General features: G+C 36.5%; 2 protein-coding genes across 4 annotated transcripts in view; one reads left to right on the top strand and one right to left on the bottom strand.

The window, feature by feature from the left end:
• The first annotated feature begins 401 nt into the window (after window positions 1-401).
• The window catches only part of LOC125808456 (ras-related protein RABH1e), a 942,753-nt gene continuing 915,571 nt past the window's right edge, over window positions 402-27,583 (top strand). Inside the window, exons 1-6 of one of the 2 annotated variants that reach the window (XM_049488158.1) lie at window positions 402-702; window positions 838-908; window positions 1,174-1,262; window positions 1,451-1,562; window positions 2,161-2,251; window positions 2,431-2,598. In XM_049488158.1, the coding sequence (XP_049344115.1) occupies window positions 586-702; window positions 838-908; window positions 1,174-1,262; window positions 1,451-1,562; window positions 2,161-2,251; window positions 2,431-2,574 (624 nt within the window). In that variant the 5' untranslated portion in view covers window positions 402-585 and the 3' untranslated portion in view covers window positions 2,575-2,598. The remainder of the gene's footprint in view (window positions 703-837; window positions 909-1,173; window positions 1,263-1,450; window positions 1,563-2,160; window positions 2,252-2,430; window positions 2,599-27,583) is intronic. The other variant, XM_049488157.1, reaches the window with a different exon arrangement.
• On the bottom strand, window positions 4,834-12,174 carry LOC125808409 (probable LRR receptor-like serine/threonine-protein kinase At5g10290). Of its 2 annotated transcripts, none has more exons than XM_049488112.1 (12): window positions 12,046-12,174; window positions 11,197-11,347; window positions 10,873-11,005; window positions 10,656-10,727; window positions 9,653-9,796; window positions 9,488-9,559; window positions 9,257-9,322; window positions 9,086-9,150; window positions 7,736-7,879; window positions 7,165-7,506; window positions 5,852-6,246; window positions 4,834-5,376 (listed from the first exon to the last, which is right to left on the bottom strand). In XM_049488112.1, exons 2-12 carry the CDS (start codon window positions 11,261-11,263, stop codon window positions 5,062-5,064), a joined length of 1,815 nt encoding a protein of 604 aa, XP_049344069.1. In that variant the 5' UTR covers window positions 11,264-11,347; window positions 12,046-12,174; the 3' UTR covers window positions 4,834-5,061. The 2 variants fall into 2 exon arrangements, with proteins under 2 accessions (XP_049344069.1, XP_049344070.1); XM_049488113.1 differs by having other exon boundaries at window positions 5,040-5,371; window positions 12,046-12,107.

Here is a 27,583-nt window from a genome sequence, read left to right as displayed (position 1 = left end):
CATTTTTTTTTTCTTTCTCTTTTAACATTCGAATACATCACTTTACCTCTGTTAGATACATTACAGCTTTGTTAGTGTACAATGTGTCTGATGCAAATTTTATTGTTGATAGATAACTCAATTATTTCAAACTTAAATTTGTATGAATCTGATTTATAGTTATGTATTTTGAAATAATTGGGTTATGTATGAATAATAACATTGTACTAGATACATTGTATACAATCAAATTTGCAATGTATCTAATAAAGGTGAAGTGATGTATCCGAATGTTAAAAGAGGTAAAATGAAAATAAAAAGGGATTTTCGTAATTAATTCAAATACTGTAGTAAATTTTAAAAAAAATTGTGTTATTTAAGTCGTTTAATTACGTATTAGGGGCTTGGGCGTTGATGGAGTTGGCGGTTAGTGGTGAGAGCGGTATTATATATAAATAGAGAATTCAAAGAGAGGCAGAGAAGTGTTTTATCTTCCTTAATTTTCTCTCTTTTTTTTCTCTTTCCACCAATTCAGATCTGAGAGAGAGAAATTGTGTTTTGAAGAAGAAGGAGAAGAAAGGGTCATTCAATAGAATTTTGGTTCCAATGTCGGTGGTATCGCCATTAGCAAAATATAAGCTGGTGTTTTTGGGAGATCAATCTGTGGGCAAAACCAGCATAATTACTCGCTTTATGTACGATAAATTCGACACCACTTATCAGGTATCTTTTTCCTTCTTCCAATTTAAGGAATTTGGAATCACTTGTCGATCGTTAATGGATGGACAGATTGATTGATTCCAAAATTATGAAATAAATTAGTGTTGGTTACAGCTTTATTTGTTTTCTATTACGCAGGCTACCATTGGTATTGATTTTTTATCAAAGACAATGTACCTTGAAGATCGAACAGTTCGCCTGCAGCTCTGGTTAGGCTTCATTTTCGCAACTAATATTGTAATTTTATTTGTTTTCAAGTTATCAGTAGGATGTACTTGACAAAATGTGAAAGAGAAACCTGATTTACTTGATAGTTATAAAGTTTTCAAATGCACATCTATGTAGTGGAAAACAGATTTGGGGAAAATATAGTAGAGATTGGACAATCACAAACCAGTCTCAGTTAACAACATTCCGCTGTGGTTTTGGACAATGGACATTGAACAATGAATTCGTTTCTAATGCAATATGCAGGGATACTGCTGGTCAAGAAAGATTTAGAAGTCTTATTCCAAGCTATATTAGAGATTCTTCTGTTGCTGTAATTGTATATGATGTTGCCAGTAAGTGATTGCTTGATAATTCTTCCCACAGAATGTTTCTACACATATCTGTGCCTTACTCAAGAAAATTTATATTTGGTGATAGTACAAGGTTCCTACGGAGTCTAAAGTAATTAGTTCTCTATATTCATTTCTTTGGTTTAATGTTCAATGAACAAAGTTTTTGTGATAAATCATTATATCTGCAGACCGCCAATCATTTCTGAACACTTCAAAATGGATCGAAGAAGTACGCACTGAACGAGGCAGTGATGTCATTATTGTTCTTGTTGGGAACAAAACTGATCTTGTTGAGAAAAGGTAGGGTGTGGATGGATCTTTTCCGTTTGACAACTTCTTTACCTACTACTCATGCATCGATGTACTTCTTAGATGTTATTTTCCTCCGTATTCTGTGTATGATTAAATGTTTACCACCTATCAATTCCTCTTTTCATTTCTGGTCGGGACCTCGTAAAATTAGTTGTATATAGTTGAGATTTAAACCAGACCTAAAACTCAGTCAGAATCTAGCATGGATTTGCATAAATGTAATATATATTTCGCTTTTCAATATGTTATGTAAGAGAGTTATGGTTATGATTTTTTTCACTCGAGTAGAGGTTTCAGTAGTTGGTAAATTGACATTTGATGGGAATTTGTCTGAGTACCTAGTCTTTAGTGATGAGACACTGGTCCAACTAAAATGTTCAGTTTTCTAAAGTAAATAGTAGTAGATTGATGTAGATCTGGATCTCTTGCTATGTCCTTCTCTGGTCCAATTTCTTTCCACAGAAGAAAAGAAGAAAAAAGTTTCTGTAAGAGATTATCAAGAAGAGGAAATTGCATTTTAATTCCTGTAGACTATGGTTTATTTGCTCCACCATTTCTCAAACGGAAATGATACTGATTTAAACAGGCAAGTTTCCACAGAAGAGGGAGATGCTAAATCTCGTGAAGTTGGAGTAATGTATGTAGAAACCAGTGCTAAAGCTGGATTCAATATCAAGGTACAGAGACACTCAAGTCCTTTCTGCGATCTCCATTGAAATTACTTTGCCCCTTAGTCAAGTTATACTAAGGATCAAATATCCTGATCACTAGATTTTGCTCAAAATATTTGAGTTGGCATAACTTCTTTTCGTACTTGAATAGCATGATACTGAGAATATGAAATTGAAAATTGCAGCCTCTGTTCCGAAAGATTGCTGCAGCCTTACCGGGAATGGAAACACTTTCATCCACAAAACAGGAAGATATGGTTGACGTTAATTTGAAGCCTACAACAAATACATCCCAATCAGAGCAGCAAGGTGGAGGTTGTGCATGTTAGATTTGTACTTGAAGAGGAGGAAGAGTTAGACAGAAGTTTGAAACACACAAAGACACAGTTTCATCCAGTTATTAGGGTGTTCACAATTAGCAAATTTCTTAGTTTATGAGGTTTGCAACATGGATTTTTCTTCATGATGTGCAACAATATGTTAGACTTCATCAAGGAGGTAGCTGATTACAGGCTTCTACGAAACTTGTTGTGTTTATATGTGATGGTTCCTAACTAGTTCAGAAACCATTTATACCGGATCAACCTCCTAGTTGAATATATAATGAGATGCCATACGTATTTCACATTCATTTTAGTTTGTTGCACCACCTATAGTTTATAGATACACCAATTACTTACAAGTTACAGGGTGTTCTTTTTCATTGTCAAAGTTCTGATAACACCTGCATGTTATTTATACACACACTCATGAGGTGCAGTTTTTGAATCTAACGACAAATCTTCATAATCAATTTACGCCAGGTTCCTTGTGCATTACTTTGCTGCTGCCATCATACAACAGATTCATAGAACTATCTTTTCTTCCTTTCCTTACCTCTTTGGGCTGAAGTTGGGGTTGCGGTGGAACTGTGGAAGTGAAAGGTAAACTTCTGTTTTTTTGGGGGATTCGGGTTAGCTTGCGTGCATCTTGTCTAACATCACGATTTACGGAATATCTATCACCTCTCACTAGCATCACAATCCTCGCAACTTAGATGTACTTAATGTATATACCAACATGATAGTATAATCAAAGATTGAGCCAAGTTTAATTAGTTGACAAGCAGTGCGACTGTGCTCAACATTGATCATCGCCTAAGAAATAATTTAGAGTAGCTTAGATTCACTTTACAAACCTCAAATGTGCACTGGGTGGCAGGAGAAAGGCAAACTCTGCTTATGTTATTACTTATTACACAAGGTTATGTTGTGAGAGAAATAATCGGGGGTCATACGAAAATCAATAATTGCACATTATGGTGATGATAAATCGAGAACAAAGAAAACTATAATAAAGAAACATAATATTTTGATATCATTTGACCAATTTGCTTATCTATGAGAAAATCAGTAGAAAAAAGTTTAAAAATATTGAGATAACAAAAACTCATTAAACAACTACATGGTGGATATTATTGTATTCTTGAAAAAAAAATTCAGCTCAAAAGAAACATTGTTGAATTGGAAAAAAAGTTCTCTTAGACAAAAATCGTTAATTAGGATGGGAATATTCAACTAAAAAACGAAAGAAAGGGAAAGAAAGATTTTGGAAAGGATAACTTAGATAGGAATAATACTATTGAATTGGACTGATTTTGGGTTCATTTGGATTGATTACAAATGACTTAAGGTCATCCCTATTTATAGTGACAAATGGTCAATTAACATGCGATTTCATCAAGTAATTTGAAAATCATGAGATGAAATCTCAAGTTCTCCAAAAAGCTTGATTTGAGAATTTCATATCATGATTTTATATTTTTTAAATATAAAAATTAACTCACAAGTTTATATTTTGTATAAAGAATCCCACCATTTATCTACATCATTTTTTGCGAGAATATCCTAGGAGTGATGAAATATTCACGGAGTATGAACATGATGATATAGTGACTAGTGATATTGACCATGTTCAATTTTATTAAAGAGTAGTACACTAACTCTTGTTCAGTTTTACTTTTTTATTGAGCTAAAGTTCGATCAATAAATGTAGTATTTTTTTAAGAATAGCTTTGAGATCATGTATTACACTTGTGTTATCAACTTTTGCTTATTTGGTAAGATTGTATAAAGAATTGGTGCAATTTTGATAATTTTCAAAACTTATGTAGCTTTTATGTTTATGAGCAAAAAATACAATTTAAAAATCCAAATTATATCTCGAAACAAAAATTCAACTTCATTTCTATCATAATTTTACCCCACCCGGTCAAACGAATCCTTAAAATAAGTATCCAAAATACTACAATGGGTCATTCTAGAAGCTTCCCTTAAAAAAGTTTAAAATATTCTAATACTTGTCAAAAGTTGGTGTTTTCCAAAAATACATCTTGTCTACGCTCTAAAACTGATCAACGTACTATATGCATTTTAGGGCGATTTTACCTTCAAAATATTGTATTTTCACTATTCAATTTCTCCAACAAAACCTTGAATAGTAAACAAGCTTCTCTTCTCTATTTGAGCTAACATGATATTTTGGCAATCATGTTTTCCAGTGAGATTTAGTTGGTTTTCCAGTCAGAAATATCTAAAAGTTGAATGACAAAAAATAGTTTAGTGAGGAAAAATATGTAACAATTTGAGGAATCAAATTCCCACTCCCAGGAGTTGATGGAACATGAAAATAATGACTAAAACTTGCATAAATACAGAGTCCACTGTTGATCTGCCTAGTTAGAACAAAGGGTTTTCCATTAAAAAAAAAAAACATTTAGCAACCAGGCATCTATATATCAAGAAACATTTTTGTGGTTCAAAGTTATTACTCATGTGTCATCTTCCACCAGACAACTCAACAGCATCATGATTAAACATTGTATCTTCTCCCCAATCAAATCGTCTCTGAAGTCTCTCGTATTCTTGTCTACGGTTGACTTCAACGTGTTGCCACTCTTCCCATCTCTCAGCAAGCCCTTCTCCTTCCAGCATCCTCACCACCTCCGACATTGCTGGACGGTCCTCTGGTGATGCCTGAGTGCACAGCAATGCCACCTGAATCATCATCTCCACTTCATCCAGCTCGTAGTTCTTATTCAGGTTACGGTCTACAATTGCATCCAGTCTTTTATCCCTTTGCAGTTTTCTGACCTTCAAGATGATCTCTTTTTAGCAACTAATACTACATAAAGGTCCTATGAAGCTTAAAGAATAATCATGTAAAGTTATAAGAGAGGCTCAGGGTCCACATATCCACACTTTTGAAAGAGAGAAAAAATTAGCATCAAATATATATAGTCATCATATTTCTTGTGCCTAAAAGGCTCAATATTAAGACCTAGCTCATATTCAAAGCATTTGTACCCTGGAGCCACGTGAAAAATAATAATTGTTTACACCATTTCAATTATCATAGAATAATTGCAGCAGTTTCACCAATAGGAGAAAGATAAACGAATGTATATCCATCCAAGAGGCTCTCATGCAAAGGACAAATGAGTCGTCCCAATAGAATATGGAGAGAAACAAAGATTGGTCAGTAGAGATAAGATATATGAAAAGTTTGATGCAATAATTTGATGCCCATTTGAAAATATATGAAGAGCATTGAGTTAAGTACACTCACATGGTCAAGCAACAAGACATCATCTTCATCTTCTAGGCGTGAGAAGTCTATTGCACGTTGGCCGGTTACAATTTCCAAAAGCATGATTCCATAGCCAAAAACATCAGTTTTTTCTGATGATTTGCCAGTGGATAAGTATTCAGGAGCTATATGGCCCATTGTACCACGAACTTGAGTTGTCACATTGGTTTTCTTAACGTCAACTAGCTTTGCCAGGCCAAAATCACCAACTACAGCTTCAAAATCTTCATCTAGTAACACATTAGCTGCTTTAACATCACGGTGAATAATCTTTGGGTTACAGTGTTCATGTAGGTATTCAAGTCCACGTGCAGTACCCACTGCCACACGCTTCCTAGTTGGCCAATTCAAAACAGGCTCCCCAGGTTTAAGTTCTGTAAGTGATTAAAAACTTAATTAGACACCACTGAAAACTAATAACAGACAGATCAACTCTAGCAGAAAACTGCTGAAATCTTAAGCTGCACTAACTACTGCATGTAACACCTTCTAGTTTAAGCCAGGATCACAAGAATCAATTTATGAGATCACATAGCTCTTTCTTATCACGATCTGTGATACCAACTTAACGCACATACATCTTTTAATGATTTTAAAAAAAAAACTGAATACATCTATTAATGATTAATGAGGTATGATTTGAGTATTGCCCTTGATTTGACCAAAGAAAATTGCAATCTCCGAACACTCAACCCCTTTAATGAATATCAGAAAATAATTCTACAGAACCCTTAAATCTGCTCAGAACTTGTCTTTCCCTACCATATTCTGGGAGAAAAAAGGAAGCATGCAAATTTTACTCATGGTGACGCAACCCTAAGGCATTAAACTTCTAGCACTTCATTCAAAGTTGAAAGGAAAGAATAAGATTCTTTTTTGAGAAGGAAAAAGAATAAGATTCTGAAGCATGAAAACACAAATTAAAGGGTTTATGCTTCTGCCAATTAAGCTACACACATTAGCTGTATAAGCATGCCCCTCGAACTTGATGCCATGTACAAGTTCTTTTACCAGATCAGCAGTTCTACAGTACTTTAATAGTCAATTTAGACCGTACAATGACAAATGCACGCTTTCTTCACAGATCGAACGGGGAAATGACTCATGATCTTTTACAATCAAGCTGACAAAATCAAAATATGCGCCGCAGGAGATGTAAGACTAATGAAATGAAGGATCTATTGATTGGGATAAAATAGATTAGATGAAACAGGCACAGTAAGGGAAAATAGCATGCTCAGGATGTAAAAGAAACTACAATGAATAAAAGCAATGCTATGAAGAAACAATACCTCGTAGACGATAAGCAACACTTAGATTCTGCATATATGGGTATACTAGCAGGCGTTCAGTCGGTGTGGTGCAAAATCCTATAAGCCGTAAGAGATTCCTATGAACAGCCACACTTATCATCTCAACTTCTCGCTGAAATGCAGCATCTCCCCCAGGACTCTCATAATCAGTTAACCGTTTCACAGCAACTTTAATGCCGTCATTGAGCACTCCTTTATAGACCTTGCCGAAACCCCCCTGTCCAAGAACATTCTTTTCACTGAAGTTATCAGTAGCAAGCTGCAATTCCCTCCATGAAAATCTCCTCAATTGACCAAATGGAATTCGTCGATCAACCTCACCTGAGTGCGCCAAATAAAACATAAAATATAATATCATAATATACTCAAAGGAATCATACCATCTTGAAGGTAAATGAAAACTAAGTACTGGTGTATAAACAATGAGGTCACTAACTTATGAAGGAATTACAAGATACAACAATGCATGGCCAGAATATCTTCTTCCCTTACAAAGAATAACAGGTGCATTAAACTGATGAAATTATTGTCAAAAAAATGTGACACAAACCTACAACGTCAACAAAGACTTCACGACTATAGCCTTTGTGCCGCCTCCTACAGAACAATAACACAGATCCTCCAAGAACGAGAAGTCCAAGAAATCCAACAGCAATACCAACTATGAGACCAGTCTTTGGTTTACTAGGAGAACCTGCAAGAAATTCAACTTTAGAATTTGGTTTGTCCAGAAAGTACAGCAAGGTGCATATGTTAAATGACGATTTCCTTGCTAAGCGAATAGTAATACATCGGATAGGTAATCAACAGCTTTATCAACTTCAGAAACTTTCTGAGATGTAGCACCAAAAGGAGAGAGAATGAGCATGATGATTAAGGGAGAGGACGAGAAGAAAAGGGGACGAGAGATATAATAAGAGATCAACAATATTTACTCATCAAATGTTGTTCCAAGCAAAGGAATTATGGACTCTAATTATAGATTAGGGAACCTAGATAACTATAACTCTTAGAATTGTTAAATTTTTTTTTTTTAATCATTACAACTCTTAGAGTTAAAAAAAATCTTTTTTTAGAATCATTACAACTCTTAGAATTACTAAATTCTTTTTTTAAAGCATTACAACTCCTAAAATTATTAAAATTCTCTCCTACTATAATATGATAGTATTTCTAAAAAAAATATATGAAACTTCAAACTTTAACTAAAAGATGACGACAATAGATCAACAGTAAAGGTACTAAATAATGCTATATTTTTCAGCTACATCATTATCCCTCCGTTAAGAATGCTTGGCACCTACAAGTAAGACAGTGTTACAAGTTACACCTCTCCAAGATTAGGACTAATGGAAAGAAACTCATCCTTTTTAGTGCAGGCAGCACCATGAGGTGCTTGATTCTTCCATCCATTAAATTAGATACCAGTATACCACACAACAAACATATCCCACAGCCAATGGCAAGTATAACTCTAAATAACACTAAGAACTTTAATCTTGTTCCATGTCTTGCGTACAAGGAGGAAATAGCACCAAGAAAAGGGAGAAGGGACTAAGTAAGAATGGGAACGGAAAGAAACAAGAAAAAATAGATGACATATTAAGGAAATTAATAGAGTCTATTCATCAAGTGTCGTTCCAAACAAAGTACACACTTATACTAGATATATAATATGAAACCCCTAACAAGCTAGACCTCTTGAAAATACTAAAGTTTTTTCTCTAATAAAGTAAACTAAAAGATAAAGCCTCCTTTCTAGCTAAAAGATAATAACAAATAAAATCAAGATAATGGTAGTAAAATTCAAAAATTTTACATTACTTTCATTCTTCCAGAATACAGAGAAGCATGAAGTATATACAGTTCAAAAATTCACATATTTGCTGGTAGAACTTACCTCCACTAGCAGATTCACAATGATGAGTGAGATTTAAGCCACAATTCAAATGATTCCCTGTAAAACTAGAATAAAACGAAGTTATACTAACATTAAAGATTATGCATTAGTAGAGAAAGCAAAAACTAAGAAGCCTTGAGCTACTGTCTAAAGTAAGAACTGTAATCGTACTTGTATTTTGGAACTTGGAACAACTGCTCAGGAATTTGGCCAGTAAGACCGTTGGAACCAAGCTGACTGCAAAGCAGAATCAGAGAATCAAGTCAAATATCGAATGATACAGGTAACAGGTTAAGGATCACTGAAGTCTGAAGTTGACATCCCAAAAGAAAATGTATTATTCTCCTATTCAGAAAAGTAATTTATACTTGGAACAAGGAAAAGGCAAGATAAATAACTTACAGGTTCATCAAGTTTGGAAGACCTGAAAGTGACTGAGGGATAGTCCCCGTGAGATTGTTTCGACTCAAAAACCTGCTCAATGGAATAATAGAGTTCACACCTATTCCAGTCACCAAGTAAACTAAGTTCTATCCTAAAATGATTAAATGAAATAATATGACTTACAGAGACTGAAGCTTTTTAAGATTGCCCAACGAAGCTGGTATTTCTCCGGAAAGACGGTTATTTTCTAAATCCAACATTGTCAAGCTTGTTAAATTTCCAATCTCTTTGGGAATTTCACCAGTTATACGATTTCCTTGCAAGGACCTGCAGGGAGTGTATACGACATAGTGAGCTAGGTTAGTAGCAGAAAACAAGAAATCATCCCAAAAATTTTAGTCGTGGATCTAAGAAGACAAGAAATCATCCCAAAAATTGTAGTCATAGACCTAACAATTTTGAGCTCAACAACATACTAACAAATCAAAGTTCATCAAGAGCTACATCAAAGAACTCTGTACCCTTCCGTATGGTTATGCATCCAAATTATTGATTTGAAATATACATAAGTCAAATACAAAAATAGGACCCTAAGAAGTAGACAAAGTGCAAATACCAATGTGACGGAATGACCACTCAGGAAAAAAGATAAAGTCACTGATACTGAGGATTAATCTTGTATAGTTCACATTTCTAGTCTTCGTGAAATGGCTTAGGTTGCTCTTTGTCCAACGGAACCAGCAGTTACAAGTGTAGAGACACCACACAGTTACCACAAGAAAAAAGACAGCCATCCGAACAGAGACTCCCATTTTGCTAGATCAGTTCATACAGCTTCCATCTCTCTTAAAGCTGTTTGCCTTTGTGAAATGGCCAAATATTTCTCCTTGTTCATTTATAACACCACAATATGTACGTACTTTTCTTTTTCTTTTTCCCCCCTTCCGCTAAGTGAAGCTCCCTTGAAAATATTAATCATCGTGTTCTCAACTTTTAGTTAACATCTGATGATTTGAAGGGATTTTTGTTCTAGTGCAACGCCATGACATCAAACTAGTATATTCAGAAACAAAATTTAAATAAACATTGTAAAGTAGCAATAAATAGCATCTAGAAAATTATATGTGGGTAGCATTCAAGACATCATTCTATCAATAATAACTCAGCCCGAGTACTTTAAACGTACAGTGTATTCACATTCTTTAGAACACCTATTCTGGGAGTTAAAGTGCCCGAGAATCCCAAACTTGATAATGACCTGCAAATACAGATTCAGACATTATCAAAATCACATCCAGTAAAGGAAGTTGACCAACCAAAGATTAACCTTTCTAGTGCATAAAAACAGTAACATCATAGTATATGCACACGGTGATTCTAATGGCTCTAACAATAGTACTTACACCATAATGACATTGCCTTTATCATCACAAGTGATCTTGGACCAAGTACAAGGACTAACTTGATTCTGGTTCCAATCAGCAAGTTGACCATTTGAAGCATTTAGTGAGTTCTTCAATATGTACAGTGCATCTCCTAAAATGGGCCAGAGTATAAAAAACCAAATGTCACCCTACTTTATTAGAAGAACAAAGACAACATTTCACCGGCAGGAGTAAAATGTAAACAAGATATAGTGGTCACATCTAAATTATTCTTTATCCATTTGAGTAGATAAATAAAAACAAAGTTGGTTTTTATGATGTAAAACTGGAAGAACCAGGTACCTTGCCCATCAGGTAAGACAAATGAGCGGAGACATGCCAATATCACAATTGCAAAGAACAGTACCATCTTTCGGATATAGCACTTTATGTCAAGTATCCTTGTTGCAATTTATCACTGTGACATAAGACACCATCTTCCATGAAAATATGTCTACAAAACATTAAAGAAAATAAGAGGAAATTGGTCAAGACTGAAAGGCAACACTTAAACCTAACTAGAATGAAAAAAAAAAAAATAGCAGAGAGAAAATACCTGAATCTTCAGAGGGTGACACATAACAACAACAACTATGCCTCAAATCTCAAAAATCCTGAATTACCATATCAAATTGAGAAAAAACATGTACACAATTTTCAATCGTAATATAATTGTCAATCAACAAAACATTGGTCTTTTCTACTAGATATGTCAATCACCTCATGAAAATTATTTATGACAGTGACAAGCACTTCCTTACTTGCTCATAGCTAGGAGCTACAAATTCATCAAGTCTTTCATTCCTCCAAGTATAGATAGCAATTAAGAATAAAAGATATGGCAATTGGTAAGATTTCAGATTACCAGTGAAAAGAACAATTGGTATGAGAAATCAAATGAAACAAGATAGGCTATGAAATTAATTGGCAATCACTCATCCTCCTCACCAACTGCATTAAACATAGCAAATTCACACATACGCTTATGTAAACACAATTTGAATTGACCAAAAAAGAAATGACAAAATCAACAACGAATTCGGAATTCGATTACTCAAACAACAAATTGAACTTTAAACTGATAATTCCAAGGTTCAACCATCAGGTTCAAAGCTTGATAACAAGTAGAAGGAAATAGGAAAAGTAGCTTACCTTTTAAGGAAGAAGCAAAAACTTTAGGGCTTTGAAAATGTGAAAGAAAGAACACAATATATATGTACTTTGAAGCCACCCAAACCTTTTCCCACTTTATTGACTATTAAGGACCAACTAAAACTAAACAAGAAAAACACTAGTGTGTAATGTGTTTGGCATGGCAGGAAAACATTTTCTTTTTTCATTTTTTTTTATGTTTGATAAAAATATTTAATAAATTATTTAAAATAAGCAAAATGACTTAGAGACCATTTGGATTTGCTAAAAAAAAAGTAATTTTTAAGTTAAAAATAAAAGTCAAATTTAAATGATATTTAAGTAAAAAAAAAAGTAGATGGGAGATATACTTTTGATTTTTAACTTTTTAAAGTTATTTTTAACTTAGTTTTAATTATTTTTAATTTTGTCAAACACTTCCAAAAGTTTAAAATAACTTAAAAATAGATTTGACCAACTTTTAAATCAATCCAAACAGACTCTTTGGAACGTCTACCAAATGTCTTCAATAACATCATTTTACTATTCCACCCCTGAAACTCCTTTGCATAGACTTTTATAAAATTTTGCTACCTTACATATAAATATTCTTCAAATATTATATTTTTTACATACTTATCAAATATTTTAAGAAAAAATATTTTCCATAAAAGACATTTTCCATAAATATTTTCCATCTCTGTTCTTTCTTCTCTTTTTTGTTTCAACAGTCAAAGTGTCAAACTGGAAGTGGACCCCATCCTAGTTGCGTTTCTCTTTTGAGCTCTCGAGTTAGAAAAGTCCCAATAAAATTCAAGGTCAGTTTAGTTATAGATTTTGAAATTAGAAATTTAAAGTTTTGAGTTTTGAAATTATATGGACATGTATTTTATTTTAAAATATTTAAAAAATTTATGGATAGAAATCTCGAAAAGTTGTCTGAGCTCACTTTTTAGAAATTTTTTAAAAAAATCTAAAATTTAATTAAATTTTATGATCAAATAAATAATTACCATTAAATTTTCAGAATTTGATCCTCTCTAAATCAAATGCTACAAAGATATGTGAAGACATTGTTCATTGTTTGTTCAAGGATTAAATAAAAATCTTTGCTACTCCAACTACTTAAGTTAGAATATAACAAATCAGAGGCGGAGATAGATGGAGTTCGTGGATTTGAACGAATTCACTAATTTTTTTGTACATCATGTATTTGTATTAAAAAATTAATTAAATATATATGTGTATTAACTTGTGAACCTTTTAACAATATTGATTGACAGTTCAGTGGTAAGGAACTGATGGTGAAAATATTTTTTTCACACTGTTTTTCTCTTCTATCCTAAAATTTAGAAAAGATTGAAAAAAAATATGGTGAAAGTATAACATTAAGATGTTAACTAACGATTAAGAAAACACAATTACAGCGACAATGGGAGAAAAGTGAATAATGAAGAATTTTAGTAAGAAACCATGTTTAAATTTTAAGAACATAGGGAAAAACTCATGTCGTTGATCAGGGGCGGATCTAGGAAGGCCCAAGAAATGTCACGGGACATGGCTTCGTTGGAAAAATTTGATATATATATATTATACTAAAAGTGGGAAGCCACAAAATTAAAAGTTGAAATATCATTTTACCCCTACACCAAATGAAAATATAATAAAATATATACTTAATTAAATAAAAAACGAAGAATAATTTATTATAAAGTAAATCCCTCCTATTAAATATACTAATTTGTATGTTTTAATGTTAGCCTACTATTTAATTGAAAGAATTTTTAATCTCCTTATACATGTAGTCTTATTATCTTCTTTATAAATTTTATCTTATTCTATTTTGTAATGGTAGCCTTTTCACTTATCAGTTTAGCTCCTTTTATTCATTATTTATATTATATTATATTATTTTATATTATATTATATTATTATTATTATTATTATTATTATTATAATTATAAATTTTAAAAGTGAGGAGATATTAAGTCAAAACTTAAAAAATAAAAATAATCATAAGAAAGTATTACATTTATTCTAAAAGAAAATCAACTAAGATTTTTCCACCTCTCTTAGTTAATATAAATAACTTAATATAGTTGTCACGATCCACACCATCGTGATTGTCACTCACACTAACCCTCTGGTGGAGAACCTTTCATACTGATTAGCTAACCAATTTAATCAAAATACTAAAGCATTTAACGTTACAGAAGCAAGTTTAAATGCTAAGGAAAGAATTAGGGAGTCCCCATAAACTCTAAACCAATAGTCTAACAACTAAACAAATGTGAAAAATACGCCTAGAACCTGAAAGTCAATGTACCAAAACATCTAAAGTTCAACCATAAGTCTAAACAAGAAGGGTTGCAACCCCAAACTAATGTACTAACAACTAACTAGAAAGTCTAAGTCTGAAATATGGACATAAACAGAAAAAGAACTCATGGCAACCCGGAAGAACTGGCTCACCCTTGAATTCAAAGCGATCACTGATCTTCTAAATGAGGTATGTCAATAGCCGTCTGAAGATGTCATGTACTCAACAAAGAAAGAGCAAGTCCAGTATCAGTACATAACCACAGTGTATTGGTAGGATCACGCGGCTATCCCACTAAGTGCAACATACATAAGCCATTACAACATAACAATAACATGCATACTGATTTCACGTATCAAGACACTTCATCCAATACTAAGTGTCAACGATCGTAAAACAATAATATAACCCAACTAGTGAGTTGGGGTCGAGTCCCAAGGGAGCGGTTCGTAATTGAGAATCAATAGGTAAATAAGAATATGCTCAAGTCAATCATATCTAAAAATATTTACAAATAAAAGCATTGTTCACGTTAGGGGTGACACAAGTGTCAAATATCAGAGGGGTTTAGTTTCAATTATCAACTAAAACAACAAATAATACGAAAATAACAATTATGGAGACGAGATTCTTGGGATGTAATAGGATTATGAGCTAAGATAGATAACCGAGTAATTGCAATTAATAGTAAACAACTGTGAATCGGTGAATAAGCTAGACTTTAGTGGGGATAAACTTTCTCTCGAACAATTTACCTAGAATCAAATTGGTTTCTCTTGAACACCAATAACCAGCAATTAAGCACAACCTTCACTTTAGTCCATTCACTCTCTCGAGATGAATGTGTGGAAAAGGGTTTAGGGTTCACTCTCTCGAGCTGAACCCATAGCAACCCAATACCCACAACCATCGATTCAGTAATTTTGATTTTAAAATCTCTCTCTCGAGCAAGCTAAAAACATGAAGTTAAGATTGTATTTGCAACTACAACCCATTAAATTCAACCACAATTACTGAACGAAAACACATTTAAACAACAATTAAACTATCAATTAACAATACCCAACAATTATATCAACCCATAATCACATAATCACACCCCAAGAATTGGAGTTTTAGCTAGACATCATAAAAGGTAAAAATCGTTACCAAGTTGTGTTTCCATCAACTGGGTAGGATTGATATTGTCTTTACAAAGGTCTAAGATGAAGAATCTTCAACACCCACTTCCAATTTCTCAGAAATGAAAATCTTCAAATCTTCAAAGCTAAGGAAATATTGTCTCTAAACTCAGTTCTAAGTTCTCAACTTGAAAACTAAATGTTAGATTCTAAACTGCATACTAAACTAAGAATTTAAAAACGTATTTATAGTTGTAAAAAATGTGTTGCGAAGGACCATTCGGCGCAGTAAGTCGAGATCGCCGATCCACTCTTTGGTCAATTCCATCGCTTTTTTGCTTTGGCCTTCAACATCTTCAAGTTCTGTAACTTTGGGCGATATGGCACTGCATCGCGGAACCGTTCGCCGATTCGCTGATTACTCATTTCTATCACTGACTTGATTTTCTCCTTCAGGGCTTGACACATTTGATTTTCTCCTTCAGGGCTTGACACATTGCAACATTAGGTGAGACATCAGCCATTCGGTGATTCGCCCAATGGATTAGGCTATCCTCAAGCCTTCTTTTCTTCGTCTTTTCAGCTGCCTTGTTCCTTTTTGCTCATTAGTGTCCATGCTTTGTTCCTCAATCCAAATACCTGAAATTCAAGAATTTACATCAGTTATAGGCACAAAATATCCATTTGAGGATACTAAATCTATTATAATAAAATCCTAAATGAGTCCAAATCGTGGACTTATCAACACCCCCAACTTAAACTTTTGCTTGTCCTCAAGTTCAGCAGTGCAAAAAGGATGTCTCAAACAGTGCTACCCAAGCCTCAATCATGAATGCACACAAGAAGACTCAACTTACTCATGCAAAGATCAATTGTGCACTCAAAGACTCAAGTTGTGACTCACCATTATCAAAGAATCTCAAGCTCACAACACTTGCTTCAAATGCAAGTTCAAGCTCAACAAAGGTACTCAAATGCCCTCACACAAAAAATGATTCCATATTCACACACAATGGTTCATAATTTAAAGCTCCGAAATCAAATGCAACACTCACACTCACAAAGATGAACACAATGCATGATCTCAGCCATAGGTTTGCCCGTATTTTTCAATCAACACTTGTTTCAGCTCACTCAAGATCAAAAAAGTCTTTTAAAGTCTTGTAACAGGGCTGAGTGCAAAGGTATGGTCATTTCGGCTTAGTGACTTCTATCCTCATGAAATGTGGTGTGAACAACACTTCATTTCCTTTTCTTCATCATTCTCATTCGTGCTCAAAAGTCATCCCATTATTCACTTTCCATGGATTGTTGGAAACCCAATTTTCTTTGTATTTTCACAACTTTATTCCACAATTTTTTTTTTTTTTTTGTATGAAGGGGTTTCATTATTATTTTTACAAAACCATGGGTCAAAGGGGACTTTCTTGCACTTCTTGATTTACCTTCTCTTTTCACCACACCCCCAACTTAGGCTTTTGGCCTAAGTTGGTTATTCAAGCAAACCACAAATCATGAGGATTATGGGTAATGGATCAAGAAAGTTCACAATTTTATCAAGTTTCTTCCAAGAAAAAGGTTAAGGCTCAAAGAGTGTTCATAAAGGGTTCACATACTCATAGGGTAGGCCACAAAAGATGTATAATATCAATTTGTTTCACACTTTTCAAAGTTGTCTAAAATCGTATCAAGAGATTGTATCACTTAGTCAACCGGACCAACGGGACAAATTCTAGGTGTCATCACACACGGTTCACGGTAAGCTCATCACACAAGGCATAGACACCAATGTCCAACAAGACTCCACACTTTCGCTAGTGTGTAATGTTCATCATAAGAGACTCAATTCGATACTTGGTTAGTTACAACGAGATGCAAAGATTTCACATATTGTCTATGCAACTTCATTTGGCCTCATCGTAGCCGCACATTCATTTTTGTTCGATTATGAGCACTATTCAAATCATCGATATTGATCAAAACTGATATTCAAATTTGCAAGAGAACAACCACATTTTACACAAACAAGAGGTGGCAAAATTTTTTTGGAAGGGTCTAAAAATCTTTTATCTTTTAAAATAAGAAGCCACAAGCTCAACCATCCACAAATGCAGTATAAACACAATTGTAACTCAAAACCCAATATATACACAAAACAAGAGAGTCACAAAAGGTCACAAAAAGTGGGCCTCACCTTACCGCAAATAAAGTCAATTGTCCTCAAATGCAATAAAAATATCCAAGAGTCAAAATAAAGTAAGACAGAGAGGGAGGTAAAGAAAGGATCAGTGCCCGGAGTCACCTCAGATGGAACAGCAGTACCAGACTCACTAGGAGTTGTCATGGATGTCTTGATCAACGATGCTTGAATCACTGACTGCATAATTGTCTCCTCAAGATCCGGCAAGTCTCCATATATGCTCTCCTCTCTGACCTCGATCATCTCATCGTCGGTCTCTGCATTCGACTCATCAACTGCTGCATTATCTCTATGCATGTATCCGGTGGTAGCCGAAGGAATCCCTGAAGTCTCAAGAGCGTTCAAATCATCTGCAGCCTCCAGTAAAGAAATGAAGTCAGTAGACTTTAGATAGTCTACGTCCTTCCTCAAATCTATTACCTCGACTTTCAAAGCCGTCATCTCAGAGGTTTCCCCCTTCATGCTCTCACAAGTTGTGACTCTAGTAGCCAGATCATCAACAGAAGCCCGGAGGGGGGGGGGAGGGGGTCAATGCAGCCAAAATAACACTCTCAATCATACATGTGATGGATCTCTCTAACTGGGTTGTTCTCACATCAGCTGAATGGGCCAGATGACCCATCTTCAAGATCATCTCCTGAGTAATCTTGGCCGGCTGGGAGGAAGTGGATGTGCCTGGAGCCTGTGAAGAAGAGGAATGGGTAGAAGTACCTGAAGGCCCAAAGGCTGGAGTAGACGAAAATGCCTCTGTAGGTATCAAATCTATATTTACCTCTGGGGATTTGTCCACCGGAGTTTCCCTCTTCCTGTCAGCCTTTTCTCTAGTATACTCGACTTCAATACGCCGGATGTCAGTGGATGAAGAAGGGGTGACCTCAGTATCTCTAGTCAGATCCCTTGGGATTCCAGTAGGCCGACATAACTCTTTGATCAGTACCAGAAATGGTAGAGAAGTTTGCCTCTACTCGGCCCTCATCACCATTTCTTGCTCAATAATAAGTCCTAAGTCGATGCTCTTCCTAGAAATAATTGACCCAAGGCAAGGCGCCTTAGGATGACGGAGAACAAACTCATTTTCGAAAGGCATAATAGAGCTGCTGATGAATCCAAACCAATAACTTGCAACTACACTCAGGTCCCTCTTCTCAATCGGTACTCATGCCTCTATCCACCTCGGGGTGGTGCTGAAATGAGTAACACCAGCCAGCCCTTAAGCTCATCCAATGAAAATGTGGCAGTAGTCAGGTTGGGGTAGTCAAAGTCATATCCCCTGTCAATTATGGTGTTGATGTATTCACTATTGCATTCAACTTCCTTACCTCGGACCACAACCGACTTAATCGGTCTGAATTTATTGACCTTTATCTTGCTTTTTGGAACTAGGCCATCATAAGTTGTATAGAACTCCGGGACCCATGAAGGAATATAGGGGCCTTGTGGCCTGGTGAACTGCTTAAATATGTGGAAATGGAGGGTGTCCCTCACATTTGAGTACTTTCCCTCCAGGCCTTCTGTCGAGAACAACTTCTCCTCCTGGATGGTTCACAAACCATCACCTTTCAATAGGTTCAAAAGCCTGGGAGGAGGGACGACTGGTGGTGTAGGAGCCACAAGAGGTGCCGAAGCTGGCACTGAATCTCCTGGTGTAGGAGCTGGAGGGACTCTGGCTGAGTCAGGGTGAGTTCTAGCCTAGATTTCATCCCACCGGGACTGCAAAGGCTAGTCGTCCTCATGCTCAGATAAAGCAACCTGGGAACCAGTAGTCGCCCTGTTAGATATGGGCCTCTTGTCCCTGCTCTGACTCCAGTTGGAGGCTCTTGTCTTCCTTTTTTTGGAGGATTTGATCCCTCTTCGTTGATTGTGATACCCCGTACTCTTTTTTGGGGTGACATGTCTATGTTGGTCCTAACCATGTCTCCAAAACATCGGGAAAAAATTAGAAACATTTTAATCAAAGGTACATAAAAATAATTGCAAACAGACTCGCCAAATCACTTTGGCAAGCTAGATCGGGCTTGCCGAAAGGATTAGCTTAAAAATCTCAAAAAAAATTGACAAGTCGGCGATGGGAAGGCCTTTTGGCGAATCACCGACATCCTTCTGCGAGCGAGTATTAGCCCGCCAAAAGTTACAGTGCAATTTAAGCTACAAGGGTGCAGACAAAGGGCGAAAAAGAAGACTTTCAACGAGTGCCATTGGCGACCTCAAGCTCCTTGCCGAAAGTTACAGAAACAAACATCAACCAAAGTATGAAATTAAAGGCGAGATAGGGACCTTCGGCGAACCGCTGAGTGGTTCGGCGAGCTCGACCCAGCTCCCCAAATGACCTAACTTGCCTACTTTCAACCCAACTTCTCGAATTCGACCCTGCAACCTCCAAAAACAAAATCAAAGCATGCACTACTCAAATTAAAGCATGACTCATAACACCCATTACCCCGGGATACTCAGATTTCTCCTGATTTTGCCAAATTTGGCCATTTGACTTCTTTTTCCCTTAAGAATGACATCACCCGCTCTATCATTGGGCAAATTACGTCATTTGGAACATCTATGGGTTACTTAGATTTCACCCGACTAGACCCAACAACATGCAAGCATAACCCCACAAGATTTAAGCAATTTTAAGGCACAAAATTACGGGATTTCAACAATATAGACACTACGGGCAAGATTATCAAATTAAAATAGGCATTCAAATACACTAATCTTATCAAAGAGGCCCAACACATGACAACACGATAAGACCATTACAAATGAGTACAAATTCTCAAAAATAAAGTCGGGGTTCGAAAAACCAACATTTAATGCCGATTAAGATAAGATTGAAATGCTAGGCGGCAATGTAATCCAAATTCGAGCACAAATCAATAACTAAAATACTGCTAGAAATGCGAAAATATAGAAACTAAAGTGCGGGTGTGAGTTTGTGAAGTTCGAAAGTGAAGAGTTGGAAGTTTAAAGCTTTGGCCTTTTAAGAAACTGTCCAGTTCTCAGTTCTCACCCATTCAGCGATATTAGTCGTGCTCACTGACCCACTCGGCAATATGTCGAGTGGTCATTTACCTTGCCGAGTTTTACAGGACCCTCAATTGATGTGGGGGTCCAAACGACAGTATAGATCGCGATCGTCGACTCGCTAATAATTTTCTGGGCTCGCCGAGTTTTACAGACTCCAATGTAAAATTTTCTTGAGTCCAACGACAGTCTGGGTTGGGGTCGTCGACCTCTTCGGCGAAGCACCGACTGGACCTTTAGCTCGCCAACTTGCACTTTTCAACCACTTTCCACCCTTTGACCTGCACATTCAACACACCATTATTCTAAACTTAAAAGAAAGAAAATAAACTTGGGTTGCCTCCTAAGAACCGCCTTAGTTAATGTTGTGGCACGACACAAGTACACCTTCAAACCTCATTCTTGGGGTTGACCACAGTGTCACTAGGCAACCCCCTTTATTGTCTCGGGTTTAGATGAGATGAGATATGACCCATTTGGGTTTCCAACTGCCTGATCAACACTGAATGGGAGGGATGGTCTAATTAAGGGTCGACACATCTTCTTTTATTTCCTTTAAAATCTTGTCTGACCTCTCAACTTTGTTGAGGATACGAGAAAGCATATCCTCAGACCGACCACCTTCCGAATCCTTTGGCTTTTGGCGCTCGTGGTGAGGCACATACCTATTCTTCTTCCCATCCTTCCAATTTGGATTACGGTCCCTCAATTTACGATCTCGATATTCCCATCCTTCATCCCTATTCCAACCATGGTTACCACCCTGCCTTGGGTAGTTTGAACGATAACCACCGCCTTGGTCGGCTAGGAAATTCACCTCTTCATTATACAAAGATTCACACTTGGACTCATCCGAATTAGCACACCCGACACCCACAACATTGACACTTCGAGCACCAGCTCCCATGAAATTTCTAGACAAAATGTCAAGTTGTGTCATGATCTTGACCATGTTCTGGTCCCTCTCTTGGTCCTTATTTATCTGTTCCTTAGTCAACTTGAACGTGAGAGGGGAGACCTGGTCTTCATGGGTATACCACCCCCTGTTTATGGTAGTCATGCCATCCAAGTGCTGAGCCGCTATCACATAAGGTTGCTGCATCAAACCTCCCAGAGAAAGTTGGTCAGAACACCCTTATTACCGAGTCAAGACTCTTGTAAAATACTGCAGCAACACGTTATCAAGCAAGCCATGGGTTGGGCATTGAACCACTAACTTCTTGAATCGTAGCCAAGTTTTATGAATCGGCTCGCCTTCTAGACGCTTGAAGCTCTGAATGTTATCCCGAAGAGTCATCATCTTCAAGGGAGGGAAAAATTGCACTTGAAATACGGTAACCAACTCCTCCCACGAAGTGATTGATTCACGTGGCAATTCAGCCAACCAGTTGCATACCTCTCCCATCAAAGAGAACGGGAACAACCTTAACCAAACCGATTTTTGGGAGATATTCTTGAAGGAGAATGGTCTGCATACATCCACGAAGTTTCTAATGTGGTCATGGGGATCCTCATGAGCCAGACCACTGAAAAGCTCATTTAGTTGCAAGAGTTGCAACATCGTACTAGTGATGTGGAACACCGCATTCCTTTCGGTGGAGGCAAGCGAATGACACCAAAACCTCCCATGAGATGGGGGTCATTAGCATAAGGCTCGTTGACATCGTTGAGGTTTCTGATGTCATCTTGATGGCCTACTTGGCTGCCATTGTTGCCGTTCACACTCATACTTCCTGTTTTAACACACAAACAAGCAAAACAAAACTAAAATTAAATAAGTATCACTATGTCTAACAAGAGCAAAATTCAACTTAACTAAAAATTCTCAACTAACACCACTTCCCGACAACGGTGCCATTTTAATTTCACGTATCAGGACACTTTTTCAAATACCAAGTGCCAACAATCGTAAAATAGTAATATAACCCAACTAGTGAGTTGGGGTCAAGTCCCAAGGGAGTGGTTCGTAATTGAGAATCAATAGGTAAATAAGAATATGCTCAAGTCAATCATAGCTAAAAACATTTACGAATAAAAGCATTGTTCAAGTTAGGGGTGACACAAGTGTCAAATATTAAAGGGGTTTGGTTTCAATTGTCAACAAAAACAACATATAATACAAAAATAACAATTATGGAGACGGGATTCTTAGGATGTGATAGGATTATGAGCTAAGATAGATAACCGGGTAATTGTAGTTAATAGTAAACAACTGTGAATCGGTCAATAAGCTAGACTTTAGTGGGAATAAACTTTCTCTCGAACAATTTACCCCGAATCAAATTGGTTTCTCTCGAACACCAATAAGCAGCAATTAAGCACAACCTTCGCTTTAGTCCATTCAATCTCTTGAGTTGAATGTGTGGAAAAGGGTTTAGAGTTCACTCTCTCAAGCTGAACCCATAGCAACCCAATACCCACAGACCATCAATTCAGTAATTTTGGTTTTAAAACCTCTTTCTCGAGCAAGCCAAAAATACGAAGTTAAGATTGTATTTGCAACTACAACATATCAAATTTAACCACAATTACTGAACGAAAATACCTTTAAATATCAATTAAACTATCAATTAACAATACCCATCAATTATATCAACTCATAATCACATAATCACACCCCAAGAATTGGAGTATTAGTTAGACATCATAAAAAGGTAAAAATCGTTACCAAATTGTGTTTCCATCAACTAGGTAGGATTGATATTGTCTTTACAAAGGTCTAAGATGAAGAATATTCAACGCCCACTTCCAATTTCTTAGAAGCAGAAATCCTCAAATCTTTAAAGCTAAGGAAATATTGTCTCTAAAGTCACTTCTATGTTCTCAACTTGAAAACTGAATGTTATATTCTAAACTACATACTAAACTACGAATTTAAAAACGTAGTTATAGTTGTAAAAAATGTGCAGCGAAGGACCATTCGACGTAGTAAGTCGGGATTGCCGATCCACTCAGCGATCCACCCTTTGGTCAATTCCATCGCCTTTTTGCTTTGGCCTTCAGCATCTTTAAGTTCTGTAACTTTGGGCAATATGGCACTGCATTGCGGAACCGTTCGATGATTCGCCGATTACTCCTTTCTATCGTCGACTTGATTTTCTCCTTTAGGACTTGACACACTGCAACATTAGGCGAGACATCAGCCATTCGGCGATTCACCCAATGGATTAGGCGATCCGCATGCCTTTTTTTCTTCGTCTTTTCAGTTGCTTTGTTCCTTTTTGTTCATTAGTGTCCATGCTTTGTTCCTCAATCCAAATACATGAAATTCTAGGATTTACATCAGTTATTGGCACAAAATATGTATTTGAGGATACTAAATCTATTAAAATAAAGCCCTAAATGAGTACAAATCGTGGACTCATCACATACACCGAACATATATAATATTAATATCATTTACATATAACGATCAAGTTCACAATTCTCAATTACACAGTATGTCAAGTTAATAGTCCTCTCATGGAACCCAAACTCAAACTGTTAGCATACTGGAACGTGGTACCCGATGCAATAATTATGTTAGAACGTCAAAATCGATCCATATTTATGCCGAAACGTGGCAATCGATCTAAGTTAGTGTGTCGGAACGCAACATCTGATCTATTCAACAAGCCATAATCACAATAACAATGTACATTCTCACAATCATACAATCAAGTCATGATTTCATGGCATACAATTATTCAATCATCCCCATTTACAAATAATGTGATCAATAATGCAACATTCGCATACATACATATATCATAATGAACCAAGACAAACATATATCCCACAATCATGAAATCACAACCATCACCTACCTCGAAACAAGCTTGAATCCCCTAAGAAACTTGATTCTTCCCTTTCCAAATTCGTTTCGTTTTTTCTTGATCTATAAATAATTAATTTAACACGGGAATCAATAAACAATAACTAATTACGCGAATTACTAACAATTCTATCAACTGTAGATCATACCCATGATCCCCACACCCAGATTAGGGATTTCTTCACCATAATATCAAGATCAAAACCCTTCCCCATTGATAATTACTCATTAGATTACGTTCTACGGATTGAAAAACAGATTCAGGGAGTTAAAATCTTACCTTTAGTCTCAAGAATGGTGAAAATATGTCAAGAAAACCCCTAGGTTCGTTCCTTAGCTCTGAAGTTCAAAAATTGCAGAATAAAACATTTTTGGGGTTTATTTCCGACTTTAAGTCGCATTTGCCTCGTCATGGCGGCACTCACCCTGCTACAACAGCCCCGCCCTGGCGGCAGAAATCCCGCCTCAGCAGCTTGCACGAAAATAGTGAGAAAAATTAATTTTTCCAAGACCTCATTTCACAACACACCTTGAACAAACGACACTCAAAAACTACCTGTTCACGCTAAGATCAATTCTGGAGTTCTACTCGCCCGAATTCAATTTCGTAAAGTCATACAGGTTCCTTAACGTCTTAGTTATCTACTCATGTGATCAAATTCATAATTAGATCACCCAATTGCTATCAAATTTCCCTAGACTTCACAGACTCCGATTTCGTCCAAATTTGGACTAGGTTGAGAAATTTCAAGTTACTACGAAAAAGTTTTTCGGTCCAAAATTTTTCCTCATTGGCTTTTTTATAACAACGGGAATAGGTCATTATAATAGATACCAATTTACCCATCACTCGTCCCCGAGAGACAACTTAGGAAAAATAGGCTAAAGAAAGAATGGAGTAGTACCTGAATAGACGAACAATTGGGGATACTTGTCTCGCATGTCCCTCTTGGTTTTCCAAGTAGCTTCCTCGACTGGACGATGCTTCCATTGAACTGTCACGAACTTAATCTCCTTGGTTCTCAGCTTGCGCACATCACAACCAAGGATTGCGATCGGTTCCTTCTCATATTGGAGGTCCTTGTCTTATACAATTGAGTCTCACTTAATGATATAATCCCCGTCACCATGATATCTCTTAAGCATGGACACATGGAATACCGGATGAACACCCGATAGATTAGGAGGTAAAGCCAATCTATACGCTACCGATCCCACACATTCAAGAATCTCGAAGGGACCAATGTATCGCGGACTTAGCTTGCCCTTCTTGCCAAATTTCATCACCTCTTTCATAGGTGATACCTTAAGAAGAATATTCTCACCAATTTGAAATGTCATGTCTCTCACTTTATGATTTGCATACTTCTTCTGTCTACTCTGGGTTGCTAAAAGTTTAGTTTGGATGCTTATCACCTTATCTTGAGCATCCTTCACCTAATCAACCCCCAAAGGTTTCACATCTCCAGCCTCAAACCATCCTATAAGTGATTTACATCCCCTCCCATAAAGTTCCTTAAACGGTGTCATATCTATGCTGGAGTGATAACTATTATTATAAGAGAACTCACACAAAGGTAAAAACTTATCCCAATGCCCTCCAAAATCAATCATACATGCCCTCAACATGTCTTCTAACACTTGAATAGTCCTCTCCGATTGCCTGACAAATGATTGTTGAATATAGTTACTCACCTTACAGCCTAATTTCCTCTGTGGGGTGTATACCGGCCGGGTTGCTGCCCGGAGGACCAAACCTGTCTGTGGATGAAAAGTGTTACTAAAAGTGAGTTGGTTCCCAATTCATCATGTAATTTCCTCCAAAACTTGGAGGTAAACTGCGTACCACGATCTGAGATGATAGAAAGGGGCACCCCATGCAACCTTACTATCTTTTTCACATACACCTTAGCCAATTTTTCAACATTATAATCTATTCTTATCGGAATAAAATGGGCTGACTTAGTCAATCTATCAACCACTACCCAAACAAAATCAAATTTTCTCAAGGTCTTGGGAAGACTAACCACAAAAGCTATGACTATTATTTCCCACTTCCATTCCGAAATTGGCATTCTCTGAAGCAAACCTGCAGGCCTTTGGTGTTCATACTTCACTTGTTGGCAATTTTGACGCTTAACCACAAATTCCGCTATATCCTTCTTCATGACCGGCCACCAATAAATTCGCTTCAAATCTCGATACATCTTGGTCACACCCGGATGAATGGAATATAGCAAACCATGAGATTCTGTCAACAATTTCTGAATCAAGTTATCAACTCGAGGAACACAAATACTTCCTTTAAAACTGAGCACACCTTCCGCATCAAGAGTGGTCTCTTGTGTCTTACCAATCACAGTCTTATTCTTAAGTTCATTCAAATTTTCATCCTCAAATTGTTTGGCCTTGATCTCTTTAATGAATGTGGCACTCATTTCAATGCTAGCTAACACCCCACCTTTTTCTGAGATGCCCAACTACATGAACTTAGACTCCAAGTCTGAATTTCCTTAGCCAAAGGTCGCTTGGATACACTCAAGCAAGCTAAACTATCCATACTCACTGTTTTTTTACTCAAAGCGTCTGCCACCACATTAGCCTTGCCCGGATGGTATGGAATGGTGACATCATAATCTTTAAGTAACTCCATCCACCTTCGCTGTCTCAAATTTAGATCCTTTTGAGTGAAAACATGATGCAAACTACGATGATCAGTAAACACTTCATACTTGACCCCATAGATATAATGTCGCCAAATCTTAAAAGCAAACACTATCGCTGCCAATTCCAAATCATGTGTTGGGTAATTCCTCTCATGCACCTTCAATTGGCGCGATGCATTAAATGCAACATTCCTATCCTGCATCAACACAACACCCAAACAAGAATGTGAAGCATCATAATAAATAATAAAATATTTACCTTCCACCGGTAATGCTAGAATAGGTGCGGTGGTCAAGAGTCTTGAGCTTTTGGAAGCTCTCCTCACATTTTTCAGTCCATTCAAATGGTATCTCTTTTTTGGTCAAATTTGTCAAGTGAGTGGCAATAGAAGCAAAGTTCTTCACAAATCGACGATAGTA

The sequence above is a fragment of the Solanum verrucosum genome, unplaced genomic scaffold (assembly GCF_900185275.1).
Source record: "Solanum verrucosum unplaced genomic scaffold, falcon-dt-bn FXZP01000112.1, whole genome shotgun sequence".
NCBI classification, from domain to species: domain Eukaryota; kingdom Viridiplantae; phylum Streptophyta; class Magnoliopsida; order Solanales; family Solanaceae; genus Solanum; species Solanum verrucosum.
The sequence above is the reverse complement of the archived record's forward strand: the minus strand, read 5'-3'. Positions and strand labels throughout refer to the sequence as shown.

Bases quoted from the DNA above. Each gene is read 5' to 3' on its own strand.
- LOC125808409 (XM_049488112.1), bottom strand. From the start codon at position 11,263: ATGGTACTGTTCTTTGCAATTGTGATATTGGCATGTCTCCGCTCATTT. The intron at 11,006-11,196 runs GTACCTGGTTCT...GGCCCATTTTAG, and splicing joins TGTCTTACCTGATGGGCAAG to GAGATGCACTGTACATATTG. The intron at 10,728-10,872 runs GTAAGTACTATT...CTGTATTTGCAG, and splicing joins AAAGGCAATGTCATTATGGT to GTCATTATCAAGTTTGGGAT.